General features: G+C 42.4%; 1 protein-coding gene across 2 annotated transcripts in view; it reads left to right on the forward strand.

The window, feature by feature from the left end:
- Positions 1-25114, forward strand: part of agbl1 (AGBL carboxypeptidase 1) — a 161174-nt gene that overhangs the window by 98297 nt on the left and 37763 nt on the right. For both annotated transcript variants that reach the window (XR_016487780.1, XM_036953095.2), the window contains one exon: positions 13640-13800. Coding sequence is in view for 1 of the 2 variants with exons in the window: in XM_036953095.2 (XP_036808990.2) it covers positions 13640-13800 (161 nt within the window). In the remaining variant the exon portion in view is untranslated. The remainder of the gene's footprint in view (positions 1-13639; positions 13801-25114) is intronic.

The raw sequence follows: 25114 nt of genomic DNA on the forward strand, positions 1-25114 counted from the left end.
TTCAGAACGAGATAAAGGCTGTTTCATAGCAGAGTGTTCCTGAGCATGAAGAAATAAAGTTATAGAGTCAATGAAAGATCACTTTCATATGTATATGAGGAGGATTTAGGTGTTGATTACATGTTCAAGTCCTCTATTTTAACCCCCACCAAAAAAGTCTACTGTTAAACTGCCTTCATAGTTTCATGTAATTCCTGATTTAAATGAGATTAGAAGATCCATAAGTGATGGAACTGTCTCTGTAGAATAGAGCAAGCACATTTTGACAGCAATACATGCTGATCAATGGAATTCGAACAAATCGGCGGTCCCCATTGGAGACCCTTTTAAAAAATATTTTTGGTTCCAGGTAGAACCTTTTTGGCCTCCATGTAGAACCCTCAGTGTAAGCTATAAAGAGTTCTACCTGGAATCAAAAAGGATGCTCCTATTGGGACACCCAAAGAACCCTTTTAAGACCTTTGTTTCTAAGTGTGTAGCTATGCTACCAACTTATACGAACGGGAGTTCAGGCAAGAAACCCGAAAAGGACAACTTCTAAATATTATGCAGCGAAAAACAGCCAAATACAGTATATCAAAATCTGATTTTAGTAACCACATTGTGACCAGTTAGAGCACATACAGTACATGACGGATTCAATGAATATCCATTTTCTTCCACACAATTTTTTTCATGGCCGCCAATTATGGCGTCCTTGTTCTTTCCCCCAAGGTCTGCGCTCCATTGCCCTCTTTACCGCATGTACAGTTGAAGTTGGACGTTTACATACACTTAGGTTGGAGTCATTAAAACTTATTTTTCAACCACTCCACAAATGTCTTCTTATCAAACTATAGTTTAGGCAAGTCGGTTAGGACATCAACTTTGTGCATGACACAAGTCATTTTTCTAACAATTGTTTACAGACAGATTATTTCACTTATAATTAATTGTATCACAATTCCAGTGGGTCAGAAGTTTACATACACTAAGTTGACTGTGTCTTTAAACAGCATGGAAAATTCCAGTAAATTTCATGTCTTTAGAAGCTTCTGATAGGCTAATTGACATAATTTGATAATTGGAGTTGGAGGTGTACCTGTAGATGTATTTCAAGGCCTACCTTCAAACTTCAAACTTTGCTTGACATCATGGGAAAATCAAAAGAAACCAGCCAAGACCTCATAAAAAAATGATAGACCTGGTTGTATGGTAGACCTGTGGACCCTCTCTGCAGGCCCTGGACTGGGGACCTTCATTGCAGGCCCCAGACTTGGGACCCTCGTTGGAGGCTCTGGACTGGGGACCGTCGCTGGATTCTCCGGACTGGGGGCCGTCGCTGGAGGCTCCGGCTGGAGACCGTCGCTGGAGGCTCCGGACTGGGGAACGTTGCTGGAGGCTCCGGACTGGGGACCGTCTCTGGAGGCTCCGGACAGCGGATCGACGCTGGAGGCTTCGTGCCATGGATCCTCACTGCAGGCTCCGGGCCATGGCTCATCACTGGAGGCTTCGTGCCATGGCTCATCACTGGAGGCTTCGTGCCATGGATCTTCACTGGAGGCTTCGTGCCATGGATCATAACTGGAGGCTTCGTGCCATGGATCATAACTGGAGGCTTCGTGCCATGGATCATCACTGGAGGCCTGCTACGTGGAGCCGGAACAGGTCTCACTGGACTGAGGAGACGTACTGGAAGCCTGGTGCGTGGAATCGGAACAGGTCTCACCGGACTGGGGAGATGCACTGGAAGCCTGGTGCGTGGAGCAGGCACCGGATACACTGGGCCGTGGAGGCGCACTGGAGGTCTCAAGTGTACAACTGGCACAACCCGTCCTGGCTGGATGGTTACTTTCTCCCAGCAAATGCGGGGAGCTAGCACAGGACGCACTGGGCTGTGCAGACGCACCGGAGACACAGTGCGCAGAGCCGGCGCAGGATATCCTGGGCCGAAGAGACGCACTGGAGGCCAGGAGCGCTGAGCCGGCACCATTCGTCCTGGCTGGAGGCCCACTTTAGCCCGTCCAATGCGGGGAGATGGAATATAGGGCACCGGACTGTGACTGTGCACTGGAGACATGGTGCGCATCAAATCAAATCAAATCAAATGTTATTTGTCACATACACATGGTTAGCAGATGTTAATGCGAGTGTAGCGAAATGCTTGTGCTTCTAGTTCCGACAATGCAGTAATAACCAACAAGTAATCTAGCTAACAATTCCAAAACTACTACCTTATAGACACAAATGTAAGGGGATAAAGAATATGTACATAAAGATATATGAATGAGTAATGGTACAGAGCGGCATAGGCAAGATACAGTAGATGGTATTGAGTGCAGTATATACATATGAGATGAGTATGTAAACATAGTTAAAGTGGCTAGTAATACATGTATTACATAAAGATGCAGTAGATGATATAGAGTACAGTATATACGTATACATATGAGATGAATAATGTAGGGTATGTAAACATTATATTAGGTAGCATTGTTTAAAGTGGCTAGTGATATATTTTACATCATTTCCCATCAATTCCCATTATTAAAGTGGCTGGAGTTGAGTCAGTGTGTTGGCAGCAGCCACTCAATGTCAGTGGTGGCTGTTTAACAGTCTGATGGCCTTGAGATAGAAGCTGTTTTTCAGTCTCCCGGTCCCAGCTTTGATGCACCTGTACTGACCTCGCCTTCTGGATGATAGTGGGGTGAACAGGCAGTGGCTCGGGTGGTTGTTGTCCTTGATGATCTTTCTGGCCTTCCTGTGACATCGGGTGGTGTAGGTGTCCTGGAGGGCAGGTAGTTTGCCCCCCGTGATGCGTTGTGCAGACCTCACTACCCTCTGGAGAGCCTTACGGTTGTGGGAGGAGCAGTTGCCGTACCAGGCGGTGATACAGCCCGACAGGATGCTCTCGATTGTGCATCTGTAGAAGTTTGTGAGTGCTTTTGGTGACAAGCCGAATTTCTTCAGCCTCCTGAGGTTGAAGAGGCGCTACTGCGCCTTCTTCACGATGCTGTCTGTGTGGGTGGACCAATTCAGTTTGTATGTGATGTGTACGCCGAGGAACTTAAAACTTACTACCCTCTCCACTACTGTTCCATCGATGTGGATAGGGGGGTGTTCCCTCTGCTGTTTCCTGAAGTCCACAATCATCTCCTTAGTTTTGTTGACGTTGAGTGTGAGGTTAGTTTCCTGACACCACACTCTGAGGGCCCTCACCTCCTCCCTGTAGGCCGTCTCGTCGTTGTTGGTAATCAAGCCTACCACTGTTGTGTCGTCCGCAAACTTGATGATTGAGTTGGAGACGTGCGTGGCCACACAGTCGTGGGTGAACAGGGAGTACAGGAGAGGGCTCAGAACGGACCCTTGTGGTGCCCCAGTGTTGAGGATCAGCGGGGTGGAGATGTTGTTGCCTACCCTCACCACCTGGGGGCAGCCCGTCAGGAAGTCCAGTACCCAGTTGCACAGGGCGGGGTGATGACGAGCTTGGAGGGCACTATGGTGTTAAATTCCGAGCTGTAGTCGATGAACAGCATTCTCACATAGGTATTCCTCTTGTCCAGATGGGTTAGGGCAGTGTGCCGTGTGGTTGAGATTGCATCGTCTGTGGACCTATTTGGGCGGTAAGCAAATTGGAGTGGGTCTAGGGTGTCAGGTAGGGTGGAGGTGATATGGTCCTTGACTAGTCTCTCAAAGCACTTCATGATGACGGAAGTGAGTGCTACGGGGCGGTAGTCGTTTAGCTCAGTTACCTTAGCTTTCTTGGGAACCGGAACAATGGTGGCCCTCTTGAAGCATGTGGGAACAACAGACTGGGATAGGGATTGATTGAATATGTCCATAAACACACCAGCCGCTGGTCTGCGCATGCTCTGAGGGCGCGGCTGGGGATGCCGTCTGGGCCTGCAGCCTTGCGAGGGTTGACACGTTTAAATGTTTTCCTCACATCGGCTGCAGTGAAGGAGAGTCCGCATGTTTTAGTTGCGGGCCGTGTCAGTGGCACTGTATTGTCCTCAAAGCGGGCATAAAGGTTATTTAGTCTGCCTGGGAGCAAGATATCCTGGTCCGTGACGGGGCTGGTTTTCTTTTTGTAATCCGTGATTGACTGTAGACCCTGCCACATACCTCTTCTGTCTGAGCCGTTGAATTGAGATTCTACTTTGTCTCTATACTGCATCATCGCATAGCACGGCGCCCGACCGGTCACACGCTCCCTTCGGTAAGCACGGGGAGTTGGCTCAAGTCTAAACCCTGATTCCGCCAATCTCCCCTTGTTCCCCCCCCCAAAAAAATTTGGAGCTGCCTCTCCGGCTTCCATGCCGTGACCCCTTGTATAGTTGCCGTTCCTCTAATTCCCCGTATCCTCGCCGTTCCACTCTAGCTGCTTCTATCTCCTCCCTTGGACGGTGATACTCTCCAGCCTGCGCCCAGGGACCCTTGCCTTCCAGTATCTCCTCCCATGTCCACTCCTCCAGAAAACGCCGCTGGGTCTTTTTGTGGTGGGATCTTCTGTAACGTGCGTTGTTTGACTGAGACCAAGACGCAGCGTAACTTGTGGTCATCATATTTATTAAATGAGAACCAGCAGCAAAATTACAAAGTGAAACCAAAACGAACCTACAGTAGGCTACAAAACTGTACAAAAACAAGATCCCACAACATAGGTGGGAAAAAGGCTACCTAAGTATGATTCCCAATCAGAGACAACGATAGACAGCTGCCTCTGATTGGGAACCACACTCGGCCAAACACAAAGAAATACAAAACATAGAATGCCCACCCAGCATCACACCGTGACCTCACCAAATGGAGAAATAAAACGTCTCTCTAAGGTCAGGGCGTGACACCTAGAGATAAATGTACTTTGGTGTGAAAAGCACAAATCAATCCCAGAACAACAGCAAAGGACCTTGTGAAGATGCTGGAGGAAACAGGTACAAAAGTATCTATATCCACAGTAAAACAAGTCCTATATTGACATAACCTGAAAGGCCGCTCAGCAAGGAAGAAGCCACTGCTCCAAAACCACCATAAAAAAGCCAGACTACGGTTTGCAACTGCACATGGGGACAAAGATCGTACTTTTTGGAGAAATGTCCTCTGGTCTGATGAAACAAAAATGGCCGTTAATGACCATCGTTATGTTTGGAGGAAAAAGAGGGAGGCTTGCAAGTTGAAGAACACCATCCCAACCGTGAAGCACGGGGGTGACAGCATCATGTTGTGGTGGTGCTTTGCTGCTGGAGCGACTGGTGTACTTCACAAAATAGATGGCATCATGAGGGCGGAAAATTATGTGGATATATTGAAGAAACATCTCAAGACATCAGTCAGGAAGTTAGCTTCCAAATGGACAAGGACCCCAAGCATACTTCCAAAGTCGTGAAAAAATGACCCAAGGACAACAAAGTCAAGCTATTGGAGTGGCCATCAAAAAAGCCCTGACCTCAATCCTATAGAAAATTTGTGGGCAGAACTGAAAAAGCGTGTGTGAACAAGGAGGCCTACAAGCCTGACTCAGTTACACCAGCTCTGTCAGGAGGAATGGGCCAAAATTCCCCCAACTTATTGTGGGAAGCTTGTGGAAGGCTACCCGAAATGTTTGACCCAAGTTAAACAATTTATATGCAATGCTATCAAATACTAATTCAGTATATGTAAACTTCTGACCCACTGGGAATGTGAAGAAAGAAATTAAAGTTGAAATAAATAATTCTCTCTACTATTATTCTGACATTTCACATTCTTAAAATAAAGTGGTGAGCCGAACTGACCTAAAACAGGGATTTTTTTTACTGGGATTAAATGTCAGGAATTGTGAAAAACTGAGCTTAAATGTATTTGGCTAAGGCGTATGTAAACTTCCGACTTCAACTGTATGAGAGTCATTTGAAACCATTCTCTCTATGCTCTCTCTATAGCACAGTCAATGACTTAGAAGACTGAGTCCAGCTGGCTAGAATAACACTCACTAAGTGTTGCTGTGTTGGTTATCAGATCAGAAGCTGAATGTGGGTGATATGGACTAATGGATGAGAAAATCTGACTTTTCATTAGGATGGCCCAGTGAGCAGGTGGTGGGCCATATGTTTGCTACATGCACTTTAGGGTTGGGAAAAAGCCTGAATGTTTCTTGATTAAAAAGTCTGTACTAATATCGTCAGGCCGTGTCAGAAGTCTGGCAGACCATCAGACTCTCTCTCGCTCTCTCTCTCTCTCTCTCTCTTTCTCTCTCTTTCTCTCTCTCCCTCTCTCTCTCTCTTTCTCTCCCTCTCTCTCTCTTTCTCTCTCTCTCTCTCCCTCTTTCTCTCTCTCTCTCTCTCTCTCTCTCTCTCTCTCTCTCTCTCTCTCTCTCTCTCTCTCTCTCTCTCTCTCTCTCTCTATATATATATATATATATATATATATATATATATATATATATATATATATATATATATATTTATCTCCCTCTCTCTGCTGCTCTTTATGTGTTGCTTGAGCAGTCACTGATGAAATGACCTCAGTTCACTGTTAATTCATGCCAATTAGTGGCTTGTGTGAGACGTGGGATTGGCTGTGGGATTCGTCAGGGACTAGAAGCTTAATTATCCTCTCAGACAGTCACTGAATCAGAGACTGGGTCATTGATGGGAGCAGCTCACCACTGAGTTAGCAATACGCTGGGTTTGGTATGCAGGCTTGGTGAACTAAGTGGTTTTATTCTACATGTAGGAGAATATTTTTAAACAGTGACCAAAAATATTCTGTACTTCATTCACACATGGATTTGTATAATATTTGGTATCCTGAATTTCCTTTGTCTTGAATTTTTATTTTCAGAACTGTATGGGCAATTCAAGGGGATTCCTTGGACTGAACTCCTAACATCAGTTTAATCTATTATCTTTGTTTTTCATAATGATAGCCTGTCAAAATATGAATACATTAATGTGCTTATTGCTGCAAGTACAACTGTTGAATATGAGGTTTTCTGATCAGCCACAACATAAGCATGCTCCGTTCAAAAAATGCAGAACTAAGAACAGATATAGCCCCTGGTTCACTCCAGACCTGACTGCCCTCGACCAGCACAAAAACATCCTGTGGCGGACTGCGCTAACATCGAATAGTCCCCGCGATATGCAACTGTTCAGGGAAGTCAGGAACCAATACACACAGTCAGTCAGGAAAGCTAAAGCCAACTTCTTCAGGCAGAAGTTTGCATCCTGTAGCTCCAACTCCAAAAAGTTCTGGGACACTGTGAAGTCCATGGAGAACAAGAGCACCTCCTCCCAGCTGCCCACTGCACTGAGACTAGGTAACATGGTCACCACCGATAAATCCATGATTATCGAAAACTTCAACAAGCATTTCTCAACGGCTGGCCATGCCTTCCGCCTGGCTACTCCAACCTCGGACAACAGCTCCCCCCCCCCCGCAGCTACTCGCCCAAGCCTCTCCAGGTTCTCCTTTACCCAAATCCAGATAGCAGATGTCCTGAAAGAGCTGCAAAACCTGGACCCGTACAAATCAGCTGGGCTGGACAATCTGGACCCTCTATTCCTGAAACTATCCGCCGCCATTGTCGCAACCCCTATTACCAGCCTGTTCAACCTCTCTTTCATATCGTCTGAGATCCCCAAGGATTGGAAAGCTGCCGCAGTCATCCCCCTCTTCAAAGGGGGCGACACCCTGGACCCAAACTGTTACAGACCTATATCCATCCTGCCCTGCCTATCTAAGGTCTTCGAAAGCCAAGTCAACAAACAGGTCACTGACCATCTTGAATCCCACCGTACCTTCTCCGCTGTGCAATCTGGTTTCCGAGCCGGTCACGGGTGTACCTCAGCCACGCTCAAGGTACTAAACGATATCATAACCGCCATCGATAAAAGACAGTACTGTGCAGCCGTCTTCATAGACCTTGCCAAGGCTTTCGACTCTGTCAATCACCGTATTCTTATCGGCAGACTCAGTAGCCTCGGTTTTTCGGATGACTGCCTTGCCTGGTTTACCAATTACTTTGCAGACAGAGTTCAGTGTGTCAAATCGGAGGGCATGCTGTCCGGTCCTCTGGCAGTCTCTATGGGGGTGCCACAGGGTTCAATTCTCGGGCCGACTCTTTTCTCTGTATATATCAATGATGTTTCTCATGCTGCGGGCGATTCCCTGATCCACCTCTACGCAGACGACACCATTCTATATACTTCCGGCCCGTCCTTGGACACTGTGCTATCTAACCTTCAAACGAGCTTCAATGCCATACAGCACTCCTTCCGTGGCCTCCAACTGCTCTTAAACGCTAGTAAAACCAAATGCATGCTTTTCAACCGTTCGCTGCCTGCACCCGCACGCCTGACCAGCATCACCACCCTGGATGGTTCCGACCTTGAATATGTGGACATCTATAAGTACCTAGGTGTCTGGCTAGACTCTAAACTCTCCTTCCAGACCCATATCAAACATCTCCAATCGAAAATCAAATCAAGAGTCGGCTTTCTATTCCGCAACAAAGCCTCCTTCACTCACGCCGCCAAACTTACCCTAGTAAAACTGACTATCCTACCGATCCTCGACTTCGGCGACGTCATCTACAAAATTGCTTCCAACACTCTACTCAGCAAACTGGATGCAGTTTATCACAGTGCCATCCGTTTTGTCACTAAAGCACCTTATACCACCCACCACTGCGACTTGTATGCTCTAGTCGGCTGGCCCTCGCTACATATTCGTCGCCAGACCCACTGGCTCCAGGTCATCTACAAGTCCATGCTAGGTAAAGCTCCGCCTTATCTCAGTTCACTGGTTACGATGGCAACACCCATCCGTAGCACGCGCTCCAGCAGGTGTATCTCACTGATCATCCCTAAAGCCAACACCTCATTTGGCCGCCTTTCGTTCCAGTTCTCTGCTGCCTGTGACTGGAACGAATTGCAAAAATCGCTGAAGTTGGAGACTTTTATCTCCCTCACCAACTTCAAACATCTGCTATCCGAGCAGCTAACCGATCGCTGCAGCTGTACATAGTCTATTGGTAAATAGCCCACCCATTTTCACCTACCTCATCCCCATACTGTTTTTATTTATTTATTTTTATTTTTCTGCTCTTTTGCACACCAATCTCTACCTGTACATAACCATCTGATCATTTATCACTCCAGTGTTAACCTGCATAATTGTAATTATTTGCCTACCTTCTCATGCCTTTTGCACACAATGTATATATAGACTCCCCTTTTTTCTACTGTGTTATTGACTTGTTAATTGTTTACTCCATGTGTAACTCTGTGTTGTCTGTTCACACTGCTATGCCTTATCTTGGCCAGGTCGCAGTTGCAAATGAGAACTTGTTCTCAACTAGCCTACCTGGTTAAATAAAGGTGAAATAAAATAAAAAAAAAAAATAAAAAAAAATAAAAACTGCTTATGTGAATTGGGACAAATGCATATTGAAAGCCATATTGACTTTTCCCTTCCCATCTTTCCATTCGCCACCATGACACCGGGTTTCTATTGCTTGATGCCGTAAGACTGTCTACGCTAAAAGAAGGGAAATCTTCAAAGGAATCTAATTTGCATCACAAAGATTCTACCTCTAATCACCTTAGCTTTGCATTTCCAGCTAGAGGGGAAGAACGTCTGCTGAGTTGTCATTTCTTTACGCCCAAACGAATCAAGTCTTATTTTTCTTAAGGACACAATTAAGACAAACGAGTGCCAAGATAAATGAGCACAAAATACTTTGATTAGGTTTCTGGAGTTTCTCGCTTCCTCACAAACTATCGGTTGTCTTCCTCTTTTATGGTCCTTCCTTCTAAATACGCTTCCAAAATAAAGAAGAGGACAAGCAGATGACTTCATTTATAGGGCTTCAAAAGGCTTTTATTTGAAATGTAAAAGTTTGTCAGATAATGTAAAGGTGCCAAAAAACAATCACAGGGTGCTCTACTAAAGCCGAGTTTAATAACTACAGATGTCATACTTCCCCAGAATAAGCTTTCCTAGTGGGACCACATACATATAGAGGACAAGAGAGCCAGCACATCAACTTCAAACCCCAGGGCAGTGACCTCAGAATATATTTTCTGAAGGTCAGTCTTTCGCTGAGGAAGGCAGAACCCATCCAATATTCATCAGGGTCTAATATCAAATGAAAGAGTCATGACGAGAGAGCCTTTTAAAAGATGCACCAAATGCCAAATCTCAGGCAAGCATCCTCCTGCACTACATCCGTGTTGCAGGGAGTGTGTGTGTGTGTGTGTGTGTGTGTGTGTGTGTGTGTGTGTGTGTGTGTGTGTGTGTGTGTGTGTGTGCGTGTGCGTGCGTGTGCATGCATGTGTGTGTTACGCCTTGGTGGACTCACCGTACCACACTCCCGGTCAACCTGTGTTCTATTGTGTTCTGTTTGAGGACTGACTGAGGTGCGTGAACCTGTTAACAAGACCATTAGGGAGTTGTTGTTTCCAATGAGTGGCCACCGCAGTGGGAAGGCACAATCTGTACAGGATATAGACAGTGATTTCTACAGGGAGGTTAAAGGACACGCTAACCAACATCAGGAGACAACTGTTTCCCAATCCTGGTCCTGGGGACCCAAAGTGGGTGCACATTTTTGTTTTTGCTTTAGTACTCCACACCTGATTCAAATCATCAAAGCCTGATGATGAGTTCATAATTTGAGTCGGCTGTGTAGTGCTAGGGCAAAAAAAAGGCCCCCAGGACCAGGATTGAGAACCACTGGACTAGATACACAGACTTACTCCCCAAACAAGGGACCAAGAGGCTCCAGACTCTCTGCTTGCTTTGTATCGTGTATTGCATGGAAATATTCATGTGTGTTGTGTTCAGACTCCCTTTTTTAATTTCCTGGGGCTTGAAAGGAGATATGATTTACAAGTGGCTAAAGAGAGGAGGCTAATGACAATCTGAAGGAAATATCCTCCGTTACCGTAAATCTCCTAAAGGAATGTTCACAGAAATGTAAATTGAGTGGGCGGTACAATACAGGCTACACAGAGTATGTTGGGAAATCTCTGGTAGAGGTTTGAAACCATGGTGTCTCTATGGGCCGGAGAAGTCATGTTGACATGATGGAGATCTGTATGCATGGCTAGGAGTTCATTAAGAGATTCATCAAAGCCACGAGATCTTTTTAAGCGTTTCTCCGTAACGTCCGCTTGAAACCCACACATCTAATTATGGACATATGCTGTACAAATCAGCCATCCCAACATGGGACAAGGACACGTGGCTCTCTCCTCAAACAGCAAATGAGGTCCCTCTGTTCCCATGGTTGGAGTTAACTCACATGAAAAACACATCCAATTCAAGCACTGTTTCAAATGCTAAATTATTATTGCCATTTGTCTGATCTTTGGCATAGATTTATTTTGAAAGTGAAACATTAAAGTCTAGCAGTATTTTACTGTTTTTATTTTATTTCGCAACGGGGTGTGTCAGAAGGTTTCCAGGCCAGCTGTACGATAGATAGACAACCCCATGAAATATGTAGGACAGACATAGCTACTGTATCAGACAGCATAATTAATATAGTTGTATTCGTTTAGTATAGTCCCTGGGCCACCATATCAACGGCATTATTAGGCACTTGGTCGATAATAAATGTATCAAATGGCAAATTACAATTAAGTTGAACTGGAAGGGGATGTAGGGAGCCAAGTCTCTCTCTCTCTGATGTACCAGATGTAGGACCTCTTTTGCAAACTTGTATTCAAGGTTTAAAAGGGCTTCTACATTTAGTTATTTCCACTTTAAAATGTCAGACTTGATTTGGCCAAATGAAAAATGCACCAATCCCTACAAAAACGGTCCATTAATTATAATCTAAATAATAATTCACATTTCCTGCTGTAGCAAACTGGCTCAAATTACGATACTACATCTGTACTTGACACTTGGAAGCTCATAGGCTATTATTTTTTTTAGCTATTAACCAAACACTATGCCCTTTGGGGGCTTGCTGGGTAGTTCATATTGCTCTATTGTGTTATACTCAGATAGAGAAGGTATTGTGTCATTGAGGAAGCAGCTTGTGCTCACAGATGCATCAGATACTTCCTTCCTTTCATTAGCCGTAGCATTAGTGCCAGAAAGGTGTAATTAACATTCCCACATTTCCATTGCACATATCAGTCTTTAAACGAGCCAACATGAGAAAAGGAAGAGTGGTTTAATTACATGACATATCCTCATGCCAAACAGTTTGACATTTTGAGGAGGGTGAGAGCAGAGTCAGCAATTGAAATGGTCAATGTTGCCTCCACAATGCAAACAGGGGAAGAATTGATTTTCCTTCCCAAGCAAACAGCCAGGGCTCTATGCATGCTGGACATGTAAACCTTTTCTTCTGCACTCTGAATTATTGAACACCTATCCCCTGCACACTATGTACCACTCATTTTGACAGGTTGGTCTGTCTTCTTAGTGCAATATATGGTGTTTCTCAGGGGGTATGGATCCAGAAACGCACACAAACACAATGCACACAAACACACACGCACACACACTTCCAAGCCATGAGACTTCCGTGTCATGGCTTTAGACAGTCTCCTCCCATGAGTCACAGAGCTACTGCGGGCCCAGCACCCAGCTCTCCAGCTCTCCTCTCTACCCTGTCTCATTGCACATGCGGCGCACGGAGCAGGCATTCCACTTATCTGCTCTGACATGGTTCCTACAGGGGAGGAGAAAAGGATATTGGATGGAAGAAAAGCATGGCCTAAACACAGGATTAAAGAGGAGGAGAGTCATCTGGAAAATTGCTACACTATTTGTTTTGCCATTATGGCGATTGTGGATGGAAACATCACACCTGCTCTAAAGAGACTGAATGCGGAGCAGAGCATGTGATTCTGAAGTCTCATTGAGTACTATGCTGGAGCGGGGTGACATATAGGCCAAATGGATACATGGCTGTACAGGCTGAGAGTCATTTGTGAGGATCACAAGGCTGCTGAAAAACATGTCATCATCATGTCATGTGTCACCCGTATTTACTCTTATATTTGCATAGCCACGTCCTTTTGTAAAGCATGCCACGTTTCATCAGTTCGGTGACAGCCAAAAGAGAAACAAACAGCCCGGTTGGATGACACCCTCTGGGGACCTGCTACTGGTGGTCTTCTCCTAACCCTTTGAGGAGTAGCTTCTCATGTGCATGTGCTAATAACACGGTTGAGTAAGCAGGTGCAGTTGCCTGCAGAGCAATTATCTGCAATCATTATAATATTATGAGATTCCCAGGCAAAACCTACAAAAGCTAATGTCCTGAAGGTGCAAGTTCTATGTATTCAGAGCTGATAGGTTAATGAGCAGATCACAGATCACAGCTATTTCTCCATGACAGTCGCTACTTTGATATGAATACAATTATCCAGAGAGGCTTTCTATACAACACATTCAGTGGTTATGGACTGTAGGCTAAATACTCCAATGGCCCCACTCAGAAGTATTATAATTTAGTTACCAGGCTAATGTATAGCTGAAGCAATCCTACTTGTCTGGAAAATAGTAGTTTGCTTACATACCAGTAATCAGAAGGCTTTTTATCTTGTTTCTTTCTAATGAAAGACCTGAAGCTTTTCTAAAGACGTCATATCATATCCTGATGTTATTGTGTTTTAAATGGACCGTGTCTGTGTTGTCTTGTTTGTTCTAGGGCATGCAGACTGGCACGGGGGAATTGGAGGAAATGGGGGTGAAGTTCTGTCAGTCGCTGCTCTCCCTGAGGAGGAACACCATGCTGTACAACAGAAGAGTCATCAGCCAGCCAACCCTGCTCAACCTGGATGACAACCTCCTAGACCACAAGTCCCGCAAGTAAGTCCTTTTTCTGATGGTCCATAGGTCCCTCTGTCCCCTGTCTCCAGCCAACACCCACACTACATACACACACACTACACACACACACACACTGCACACACACACTGCACACACACAGCCCAGTTGGAAGGGTGAGCCCCTGAGAGTAGACCCTGAGAAACACAATCAAACAAGCTTAGATTGGATCAATGAAAAAATGTTTTGTGGTGGGATAGGCAGCAGTGCTTTTTAGAGTTCATTGATTACATACTACTGTATGATGAAGCACTTAAAAAAGCATTTAATAATGGATACACTTTTGAAGACAGTCCAAGTACAGTTAAATAATATTAAGCAGTACTAGGGCTATCTTTAAAAGTGTATGGAAGCCAAGCCATTGCCTGTAAAGGGTCCATCTTGGCCACTTACTTGGCCACATTTTACCTATACACCAATTAAATATTGGCTTGACTGTCTTGCCATAATGGTTTCTATCTGAGTTGCTGGCTTTCCAGTAATTACAATTTGAGACACTCCGCCATTTCCTGGTTGAAAAAATTATAATAATTTGCCTAATATCAGTTTGTGACCAAACAAGAAATGTAAATGTATAGTGTAGAGAATCATTGTACCATCTAAATCGCTGGGATATATCTGTTCAATAACCCCAAATATTGTATATTCAGCTGGTTCACAAAACCAAAAGTAAAAGATGCAAAAACGAAACTTAAGAATGCATAGAAATATTGCACATAGAAACAATCTACCACTTCTTAGACTTGCTTTCAACGAGAATGAGAGATCTATAACTCATAATTTCTATGTGAATTTGGTCGGGTCGCCCCAAAAAGTAGCATAGTGCAGCTTTAAGGAACTTTTTATATTTTGGAGTGCTCCGCTTCCTTTTTTCAATCTTGTTTTTTTCCAGACATCCACAAGTCTTAGATTCACTTACTGTCTGGATTTATGGAATGGAATATTATAACCTGCACTATAGATTTATAGATTTTTTAACTTCAACTCAATTCTGTTTTGTGAACATTTTGTATTATCACTGTACGTCTTGTCCTCATCGACAACTTGGTCGGGATTATTGCATTTCTTACTCTTTCTTTCTCTTGAGGGGTTATATAAAATGTTTTTACACGCATAAAACCCATCACTACTTAAAAAAGTAGGATCTAGTTCTGATAAATTCCTTCCCTGGAGCATTATGCAAGCGTGGTAGTAGAGAGAGGACACCATGTCCCACTGTGTTAGCCTTATACCCAACATATCTTACAATATCATTAGAGCAGTTGAAAGTACAGTATGAAAAGGTGGCCTTAATATTTGCCCCCATTCTTGAATATGTGACTCTGGCCGTGACCCCACTCTTCGATGGTGTCTCAGGGGGAGTTGGGATATGCAAAACACATTCACAATTCACACATGCATATAATACACACCAAATTATTATAATTACGATTATTATGATAATATTTACATCACCTGACACTAAAATGGCCTGTTTCAGGGTGATTAGATGTGTGTCCAGATGTCTTTAATCTAATCATGACAAGTACGATAAACACAGATCTCAACAGTCATAAGTTTGGAATTTCTGTGAATTTCACCTGTCCGAGGCATCAGCTCTGGAAGGACATGGATCTTCACACATGCTAATAGCTCTTAACACCTTGGCCATTGTCCTCATTCATCCCGATCAGTTCAGCAGCAATCTTCTCCAAACCTGTGCATGGTAGCCTTTGAAATTGGTTCACATATTTGAAAATCATCTTAATAAGAATTATATACTATTAAGGTATTGAAATCTATATTCATATGACTATAATTGTCATTTCATCATTTCACGATTTAACATCTTATTCAACTGTATTTTTATTTTCACATTTTATTTTCACACTTTAGAGTAAAATTATAAAATGAAAGATAAACTAACAAAAGGCAGTAAAAGACCCGAATCAATGAAGATAAAACAAAGGATGTCAAAAATATCAACAAAGTTGTCGTAAATTAGACCAAGCTAAAAATGCAGACTGTCAAATGATATTTAAACACATCAAGCATTTTCACTGTACATTGCAAAGTTCCATATCAAAAATACTTTATAAAATATACAGTGTACGTAGTGTAAGTACTGCATGTCGATTTGTGTAAACTCTGCTTCTACATATGTTGTCTGCCTGTATATCCTGTTTATCATCTGTTTTTATATCCCATTTATCCCCTGTCTGTATATCATGTTTATCATCTGACTGTATATCCGGTTTATTGTCTGTCTGTATATCCTGTTTATCGTCTGTCTGTATATCCTGTTTATCGTCTGTCTGTATATCCTGTTTATCGTCTGTCTGTATTTCCTGTTTACCGTCTGTCTGTATATCCTGTTTATCGTCTGTCTGTATATCCTGTTTATCGTCTTTCTGTATATCCTGTTTATCATCTGTCTGTATATCCGGTTTATTGTGGCAGCATCATTTCACCAATTCAAATTCCTGCGAATGAAGGTGATTTTGAATATATTCTCTTGCTTGTATGCCCATGCTTTCCACTGCTTTTACGAATTCTTCCTAAACCTACACGCACCTGGGAGTGCTTCTTGCACTTGGAAGTGAAATATAATTGAGTTTCAGTCCCTCCTTCCAATGTCTAACATGAAACTTCTTGTGATGGGAATGAAAGGTTTAAAAGTTCAGATCGTGACGTTCATGATTCATCTACAATGCCATACTCCTCTTATTTTCCTCAAATCAATCTAAGCCTTCATGTTTAAAAAGGTTTTCATTACCCGTTGCTGGTGTGTCTGTGTATGTGTGTGTATATACTTGTGTGTATGTGTATAGTTGTCTGTTTTTGTGCTGTATAAAGAAAGACATGTCTTCTCCAGCTATTGTTTTGGAGTTTAGATCTGATTCCTCCTCTGACAGCCAACACAGCTGCTGTCTACAGATGGGTTTCACCTTGCTGTGAAATAAGCCTTTCTCTCTGCCACCCTCCCTCATCAACCAGTCACATTATGCAGGCCCAGAGCAGCCACACCACACTTACAGTATTTACCTTGCTTCCTCCTATTGTCCAGAATACTGAGTAAATTGCAGACAACTTTGTGAGCTGCCCATGGATAGGTCTATAGATGAATTAGCAAACTCAAAGTTATGTATTTGGTGGAGTAATGAGGAGGAAAGTGTTCAATGAAAATAGAAAATAAACAGTAGTTTTATTTGGCATTTGTTAAGAAACCTGACTTTTTCGTTTCTGGAATACATATATACATAAAGTAGCAGTGATGGCAATTTCTATGAAATACATGTCCCTTAAGATTATATTGACCTCAAACATAATTCACGCAATAACAGTTTACCATGATTTACTTACTGCGATCCTGAGGTTTAGCTTGTATTTCCAGATCCAGCCCTGAAAAATGTATCCTAATTGAATATTTCATCAATTAAGTGAATTGTTCAGTGCAGTTGTTAGTTTCACCCCGCTGGTCAATGATGCAGATGCTTAACTACTGAAACTGATCTCTCATCTTCAGATTAGAAACGGTTTCTGTAATGTTCTGTTTCTCAACCATAATCCTTCTTGTGCTCCATCACCCATTCCTTGGTCCGAATAAAAAACAATAAACCCGGGCGATATCGTATCAGTCTAATATACTAGCTATAAGAAGCACTGTATTACACATCTCACTATATCTGTTATTGTATCAAATTTAGGCTAACTCTCTTTTCCATATCAAAGCGAGCTCAAGAAATGTTGATACAGTGCACTTGGCAGATTGATCACATTTCTGTCAGTTGCTTAGTTTCATAGATTCTTACAGCTTGCGTTCACTTCATACAATCCCAAACAAAGCAACAAGAAGAAAAGCATGGTTTCTGGCAGTTTGAAACTCATTCCATTAGAGGTTACCATGAACTGCATTAACTGGTTTGTCCAGTCTGAATTGAGCATCGGCCTTCAGTAAGCCTCTTCATTTAGGTTCCCTTCTCCTAGATCTACAGGTAACTGCCAAAATAAAGGAAACACTTGAGTAAATGACAGATGCAAAGTTTATTGAATGCAGGTGCTTCCACACAGGTGTGGTTCCTGAGTCAATAAAGCAATTAACATCCCATCATACATAGGGTCTTGATTAAAAATGACCAGTTGCTCATTATTTTGGTTACCATGGCTAGAAGAAGAGATCTCAGTGACTTTGACTTTGAAAGAGGCGTCTCAAAGGAACATAGTGTGTTTTAAAGGTGTCTGTGTCTCTGTCACTAAATCTCAACCCAAATGAACACTTCTAAGGAGATTCATGGAACGGCACCTGAGACAGCGTTTTCCACCACCATTTGCATTAGGAATTTATTGTGGAAGAATGGTGTTGCATCCCTCCGAAAGGTTCTGGTTGGAACCAAAAAGGGTTCTATGCTTGCTTCACATATCTGCCACCCCTGGTTCCATGTAGAACCCTAAATGGAACTCAAGGGTTCTATATGGAACCAATTTTGGTTCAGTGAAGAAGAACGGTTCTACAGTATATAGAACCTTTAGGAATGCCATATACAATATGAAGCAATTGATAGAACCCTTTTTGGGTCCAAAACCTTTTTTTCCAGACGCTTGTTAGAAGCTCATGGCTGCCAAACACTTTATGTTGGCGTTTCCTTTATTTTGGTAGTTTATCTGTAGATTCACATGGGTTCTCCTGTAGAAGATTTCATGGAAAAGTAGCCTTGGATGATAAAGTGAACCATTGTATCAGACAGCCTAGTTGTATTTGCCCTCCATGAAGCTGTAGAAACTTCAGTGCGCCTACAGTTTCATGATTTTTTTATTGATAGCACATTATGTTAGGGAACATAGCACTGCTTTCATCTTTGCTCACACATACGATAGAGTTCATCTCAAATACCACCAGGATGACAGGCTAGCTATTGTATGCTGCATGCACTGGGTAGTCCTGCCTGATGGAGGATGTGTTTGGCATGGCAATGATGGTGAGAAGAGTCAACTAGCATACTAGATCAGGGCCCAGGTTAGTGGGAACTAGAGGTCTTCACAGGTCAAAAAAGTTGGACCAGTTCCGAAATAGATCTGTGGTTTTTCCACCATACCCGATATGCATAAATTAATTTTAAAAGAAAACGGAGACCCGTTCCAAATGGACTCAAGGACAGTCAGACCCGTTCCGAAAAGGACAGTGGAAAACAGACACAAACAGACCCGTGCTGGTTTGGATCCGAGAGAGACATTTTTTGTTGCGCTAAATGCATCAGGCCATTGCATGCATAGACCCTTTCCTATAGGCTTAGTGGTCCACTGTATGATATTAATATAAAATAGATATCTATTAACAGAAACAAGCTTAGGCCTGTAGGCTTAGTGGTCCACTGTATGATATTAATATAAAAAATATATATATTAAAGCTAGCGGTACCCCTCGCCAACAGCCAATGAAATTGCAGGGCGCCAAATTTAATCAACAGAAATCTCATAATTACATTTTCTCAAACATACAAGTGTTAGGCACTATTTTAAAGATACAATTCTCGTTAATCCAACCACAGTGTCCGATTTCAAAAAAGCTTTTCGGCAAAAGCAGAACATATCATTATGTTAGGTCAGCAACTTGTCACAGGAAGCATACAGCAATTTTCCAAGCAAAGAGCAGAGGAATCACAAAAAGCAGAAATATTGATAAAATTAATCACTAACCTTTGATATTCTTAATCAGATGACAATCCCGGGACAACTCGTTACACAATACATGTATGTTTTGTTCGATCAAATTCATATCTATATCCAAAAACCTGAGTTTACATTTGGATTTGCCTCCAAAACATCCCGTGAATTTGCACAGAGCCACATCAAATCACAGAAATACTCATAATAAACATTAATAAAAGATACAAGTGTTATTCACAGATTTAAAGATATACTTCTCCTTAATGCAACCGCTGTGTCAGATTTCAAAAAGGCTTTACGGAAAAATTATCTGAGTACGGTGCTCAGACGACATATAGAACCCAAGAATATATCCGCCATGTTGGAGTCAACATAAGTCAGAAATAGCATTATAAATATTCACTTACTTTTGATGATCTTCATCAGAATGCACTCCCAGGAATCACAGTTCCACAATAAATGTTTGATTTGTTCCATAAAGTCCATCATTTATGTCCAAATTCCTCCTTTTGTTAGGGCGTTTAGTAAACAAATCAAAACTCACGAGGCACAGGCAAGTCCAGCGGAAATGTCGGACGAAAATTCCAAAAAGTTATATTACAGGTCGTAGAAACAAATCAAACAATGTATAGAATCAATCTTTAGGATGTTTTTATCATAAATGTTCAATAATGTCCCAAGTGGAGAATTAATTTGTCTGTAGAAAAGCAATGGAACGAGAGGTAACTTTCTCATGACCGCTCGTCACGAGACAGAGGATGCTGGCAGACCTCTGACTCAATCCCCTCTCATTCGCCCCCCTTCACAGTAGAAGCCTGAGACAACGTTCTAAAGACCATTGACATCTAGTGGAAGCCTTAGGAAGTGGAAGATGACCCATGTCCCACTGTATATTCAATAGGGGCTGAGTTGAAAACCTACAAACCTCAGATTTCCCACTTCCTGGTTGGATTTTGTCTCAGGTTTTTGCCTGCCATATGAGTTCTGTTATATTCACAGACATCATTCAAACAGTTTTACAAATTTCAGAGTGTTTTCTATCCATTACTACTAATAATGTGCATATATTAGCATTTGGGACTGAGTAGGAGGCAGTTTACTCTGGGCACGCTTTTCATCCAAATGTGAAAATGCTGCCCCCTATCCATAAGAAGTTTATATTAAGAGAAACAAGCTTAGGCATAGCCCTAGAGAGACTGAGAGAAAGATAGGGATATGCTGGCGCCGTGTTACCGACATCGACATGGATTTATTTGTATACTATATAGATAGGCTACTACTGCTGTACAGATACAGGGGTACAAAAGGAGGCTAATTCTTACATTTTCAATTATAATATATTTATAAAGATAAGCATTGTATTGTTTGACCCAACAAATAACATCAATAGGCTAATGCAATTTATTTTTTACAACAAGCACATAATAATAAGACTGATTATTATTAATGACTAAACAATTGATAATAAATCAAGGAAAGGGAGAAAATTACATTAAACCTGAATAGCGAGTTGCACACAGTCCATTTGGCCACGCCAACGTTCTTCTCCTCTTTGTCTTCTACAATATTAACACTCCTCCCAGCAGATCTATAGTGGTCATTTCAATTGCATTCCGACTTATGTTCTTCCTACGTTCTTCCCACTGTCTTCTGCAGTCTTAGCCTGCATTTGATGTGTGAATAAGCATGCTTTCCTAAAAAAAAATGTCCAGCACAGACCCCTAATATTCATGAGCGTTAATTCATTTGAACAAGTTTCATAACTCCTGAGATGTGCTTTACAAACTGCTTGTTTTGAAATCAGGTTCATTAGTAGGGCTTGTTGCAAGACTAGCACCTTCTGCTCTGCCTTTGGAAAGAACAAAGACAGAGGCCCAAGGGTCCTGAGCATTGGCAAGCCTAGTTTCAAACAGATGGAACAAGTCAGGTGAATATATTTAGGCAACATTGATTGTGCATTCAGATTGTGCAATGAGATACACAACATGACCAAAAGTATGTGGACACCTGCTCGTTGAATATCTCATTCCAAAATCATGGGTATTTATATGGAGTTGGTCCCCCCTTTGCTGCTATAACTGCCTCCACTCTTCTGGTTAGGCTTTCCACTAGATGTTGGAACATTGCTGTAGGGTATGGCTTCCATTCAGCCACGAGCCACAAACTGATGTTGGACAATTAGGCCTGGCTCGCAGTCTGCATTCCAAATCACCCCAAAGGTGTTCGATGGGGTTGAGGTCAGGGCTCAGTGCAGGCCAGTCAAGTTCTTCCACACCAATCTCGACAAACCATTGCTGTATGGACCTTGATTTGAGCATGGGGGAATTGTCAAGCCGAAACAGGAAAGGGCCTTCCACAAACTGTTGCCACAAAGTTGGAAGCACAGAATTGTCTAGAATGTCATTGTACGCTGTAATTTTTGACCCTGCTGGTCATCTATGAAAGTTTGAACATCTTGAAGAACAATCTGGGCTTAAATGGCCATGTAATGTTATAATCTCCACCGAGCACAGCCAAAAGAAGACTGGCCACACCTCAGAGCGTAGTTCCTCTCTAGGTTTCTTCCTAGGTTCCTGCCTTTCTTGGGAGGTCTTCCTAGCCACATGCTTCTACATCTGCATTGCTTGCTGTTTGGGATTTTAGGCTGGGTTTCTGTATGAGCACTTTGTGACATCTGCTGATCTAAAAAGGGCTTTATAAATACATTTCATTGATTTGATTGTAGCATTAAGATTTCCCTTCACTGGAACTAAGGGGCCCAAACCATGGAAAAACAGCCCCGGACCATAAAAAAAGAGAGATTGCATGGCTGGGTGTTCGATTTTATACACCTGTCAGCAACGGGTGTGGCTGAAATAGCAGAATCCCTCATTTGAAGGGATGTCTACATACTTTTGTCTATGTAGTGTAGGTGTTTCCTGTCTCGTCATTGAATGAATTCATTGATGCTACTTCAACTATGACATTGCATTGTAACACTCATCCATTTATATTATTTCGCTCTCTCTGTCTCTCACTCTTGGCCCCTCCCTCTGCCGGCCTCTCTCCCTCTGCCTCTCCTTCTCTCTTTTTCTCTGCCTCTCTCACTCTCCCTCTCCCTCTGGTGACCTCTCGCTCTCTCAGCAGCAAAACAAAATAAAAACCTTCTCTGCTAAAAAAAGGGTAAATTTGCATGAATGATGTAACTGTGAAACACGTAATAATGACTGGTCTAGTGGCTACCTATTTCTCTTGCTCCTTCCTGTTAAACTATTTCTACTGTAGTAGAGTTATTTTATCAATAATCTGAGGTCCTTTGCAGATAACCAATTAACTGGTGCTCTGTAAGGGATCGAACGCAGACTGGGCTAACATGAAGGATTAACTCACCAAGTTTATTCAACTGTAGAATTATTCAAATGCACATTGCAATATTTATAAGTGTTTGTCAGACTTTCATAACATCACAAAAATGTGTCTGAAAAACATGTAGACCTCCCATTAAAACTTTGCTTTCCGGCATGATGCTTAACAGTGCATTTCTCTCATGTTTCAAGAAGATTGTAGATGCAAAAAGTAGAAAAGATACATCTGTGGAGTGGTGTTGATTCTAATGTGATCCTGGGGACATTGGATTGGGGAGGCGTTTCTTTTATGAAGTGTCTGTGAGTGAGTGAATGAGTGAGTGAGTGAGTGAGTGAGTGAGTGAGTGAGTGAGTGAGTGAGTGAGTGAGTGAGTGAGTGAGTGAGTGAGTGAGTGAGTGAGTGAGTGAGAGAGAGAGAGAGAGACAGAGAGACGTGAGCCCTGTGAAGGCTGGCTGTGAGGCGTAGCGCTGGTTCTCTCCCCTCCCAGGGGGTATCTGATTAAATCTCTGTCCCCCGCCGTCACACTGACTACCACACTCTGCTGACATGCCACACACTGCGCACACCTTTTAATCTGCATATTAAATTATTAGCGGGACTTCAACTCTCCTTTTTTCCCCACTGTGTGAGAGCTATTTGTGTTAGACTTAAGCCTCTTAGTCATGGATCTGAATTGAACCTGAAAAGGGACAACCTTTAAATGTTTATATCTTGGGTGATTTGAAGCAACAAATGCATTGTGTTGTTCATTCATACATGCCATGCGCCAGTGCTATCATAGCTATCATAGCCATCTCTGATACAGTTCATCTATTACAAACAGCCTATGTGACTGCAGCCGTACACACATCTGTACATACCAAATGAATGCAAACTAAATGCGGAAAGTAGTAGGCTAGTTATTCATACATGCAAACAAAAATACCGAATAGCAGTTTGGCTTAGAATTCCCGACCCAATTGCAAATGCAAACGAACGAATGTGAACGGAATCTAACTGCATTAGTCCAGTAGTAGGCCTAGGAAACAACATATCCGATTGATAAAGATATGACACAATCTACATTATATTTAGGCTAGTTACATTAACAGTAATCAAATGCAGCAAACAAAAGGCAAATAACCAAAACATAGTCTACAGCCTGCTACAGTGAGATACAGCCATGCACAGCTGTCTTGCCAAATACGTAAACAGGCCCACTTCAAACATGGATAACCCTGCTGCTCATGAGTTCAGCAACAGATTGTGATATGGCACAATACACTTCTCTGGATCAAATTCAACCCACCTAATCAATTAAGCAATGCCAGCCTACCATAAACACGTTTCCAATACGTACAGTTCCATTTACAGTAACGACAACCAGCTACCGAGAAAACCATAATAGGATGTATCTACTGTATATGACGAAACATACCGATATGTAGCTATACCCAGGGGCGTCATTTGGATTCTTGCTTTGGAATTATATTGAATCCTGCTTATATCACGCTATACCACAATAAAGATACAAGTTCATGGGCTTTTGGTCACAAAACGGATGGCACTGTGATAGACTACATCCAATTTGCTGAGTAGAGTGTTGGAGGCTATTTTGTAAATGACATTGCCAAAGTCAAGGATCGGTAGGATAGTCAGTTTTACAAGGGTATGTTTGGCAGCATGAGTGAAGGATGCTTAGTTGCAAAATAGGAAGCCGAGTCTAGATTTAATTTTGGATTGGAGATGCTTAATGTGAGTCTGGAAGGAGAGTTTACAGTCTAACCAGACATCTAGGTCAAATCAAATCTAATTTTATTTGTCACACACACATGGTTAGCAGATGTTAATGCGAGAGTAGTGAAATGCTTGTGCTTCTAGTTCCGAACATGCAGTAATATCTAACATGTAATCTAACCTAAAAATTTCACAACAACTACCTTATACACACAAGTGTAAAGGAATGAATAAGAATATGTGCATAAAAATATATGAATGAGCGATGGCCGAACGGCATAGGCAAGATGCAGTAGATGTTATAGAGTATATACACTGCTCAAAAAATAAAGGGAACACTAAAATAACACACCCTAGATCTGAATGAATGAAATATTCTTATTAAATAATTTTTTCTTTACATAGTTGAATGTGCTGACAACAAAATCACACAAAAATTATCTATGAAAATCAAATTTATCAACGCATGGAGGTCTGGATTTGGAGTCGCACTCAAAATTAAAGTGGAAAACCACACTACAGGCTGATCCAACTTTGATGTAATGTCCTTAAAACAAGTCAAAATGAGGCTCAGTAGTGTGTGTGGCCTCCA

The sequence above is a fragment of the Oncorhynchus mykiss genome, chromosome 2, assembly GCF_057628025.1.
Source record: "Oncorhynchus mykiss isolate SJ-2025 chromosome 2, ASM5762802v1, whole genome shotgun sequence".
Taxonomy (NCBI): domain Eukaryota; kingdom Metazoa; phylum Chordata; class Actinopteri; order Salmoniformes; family Salmonidae; genus Oncorhynchus; species Oncorhynchus mykiss.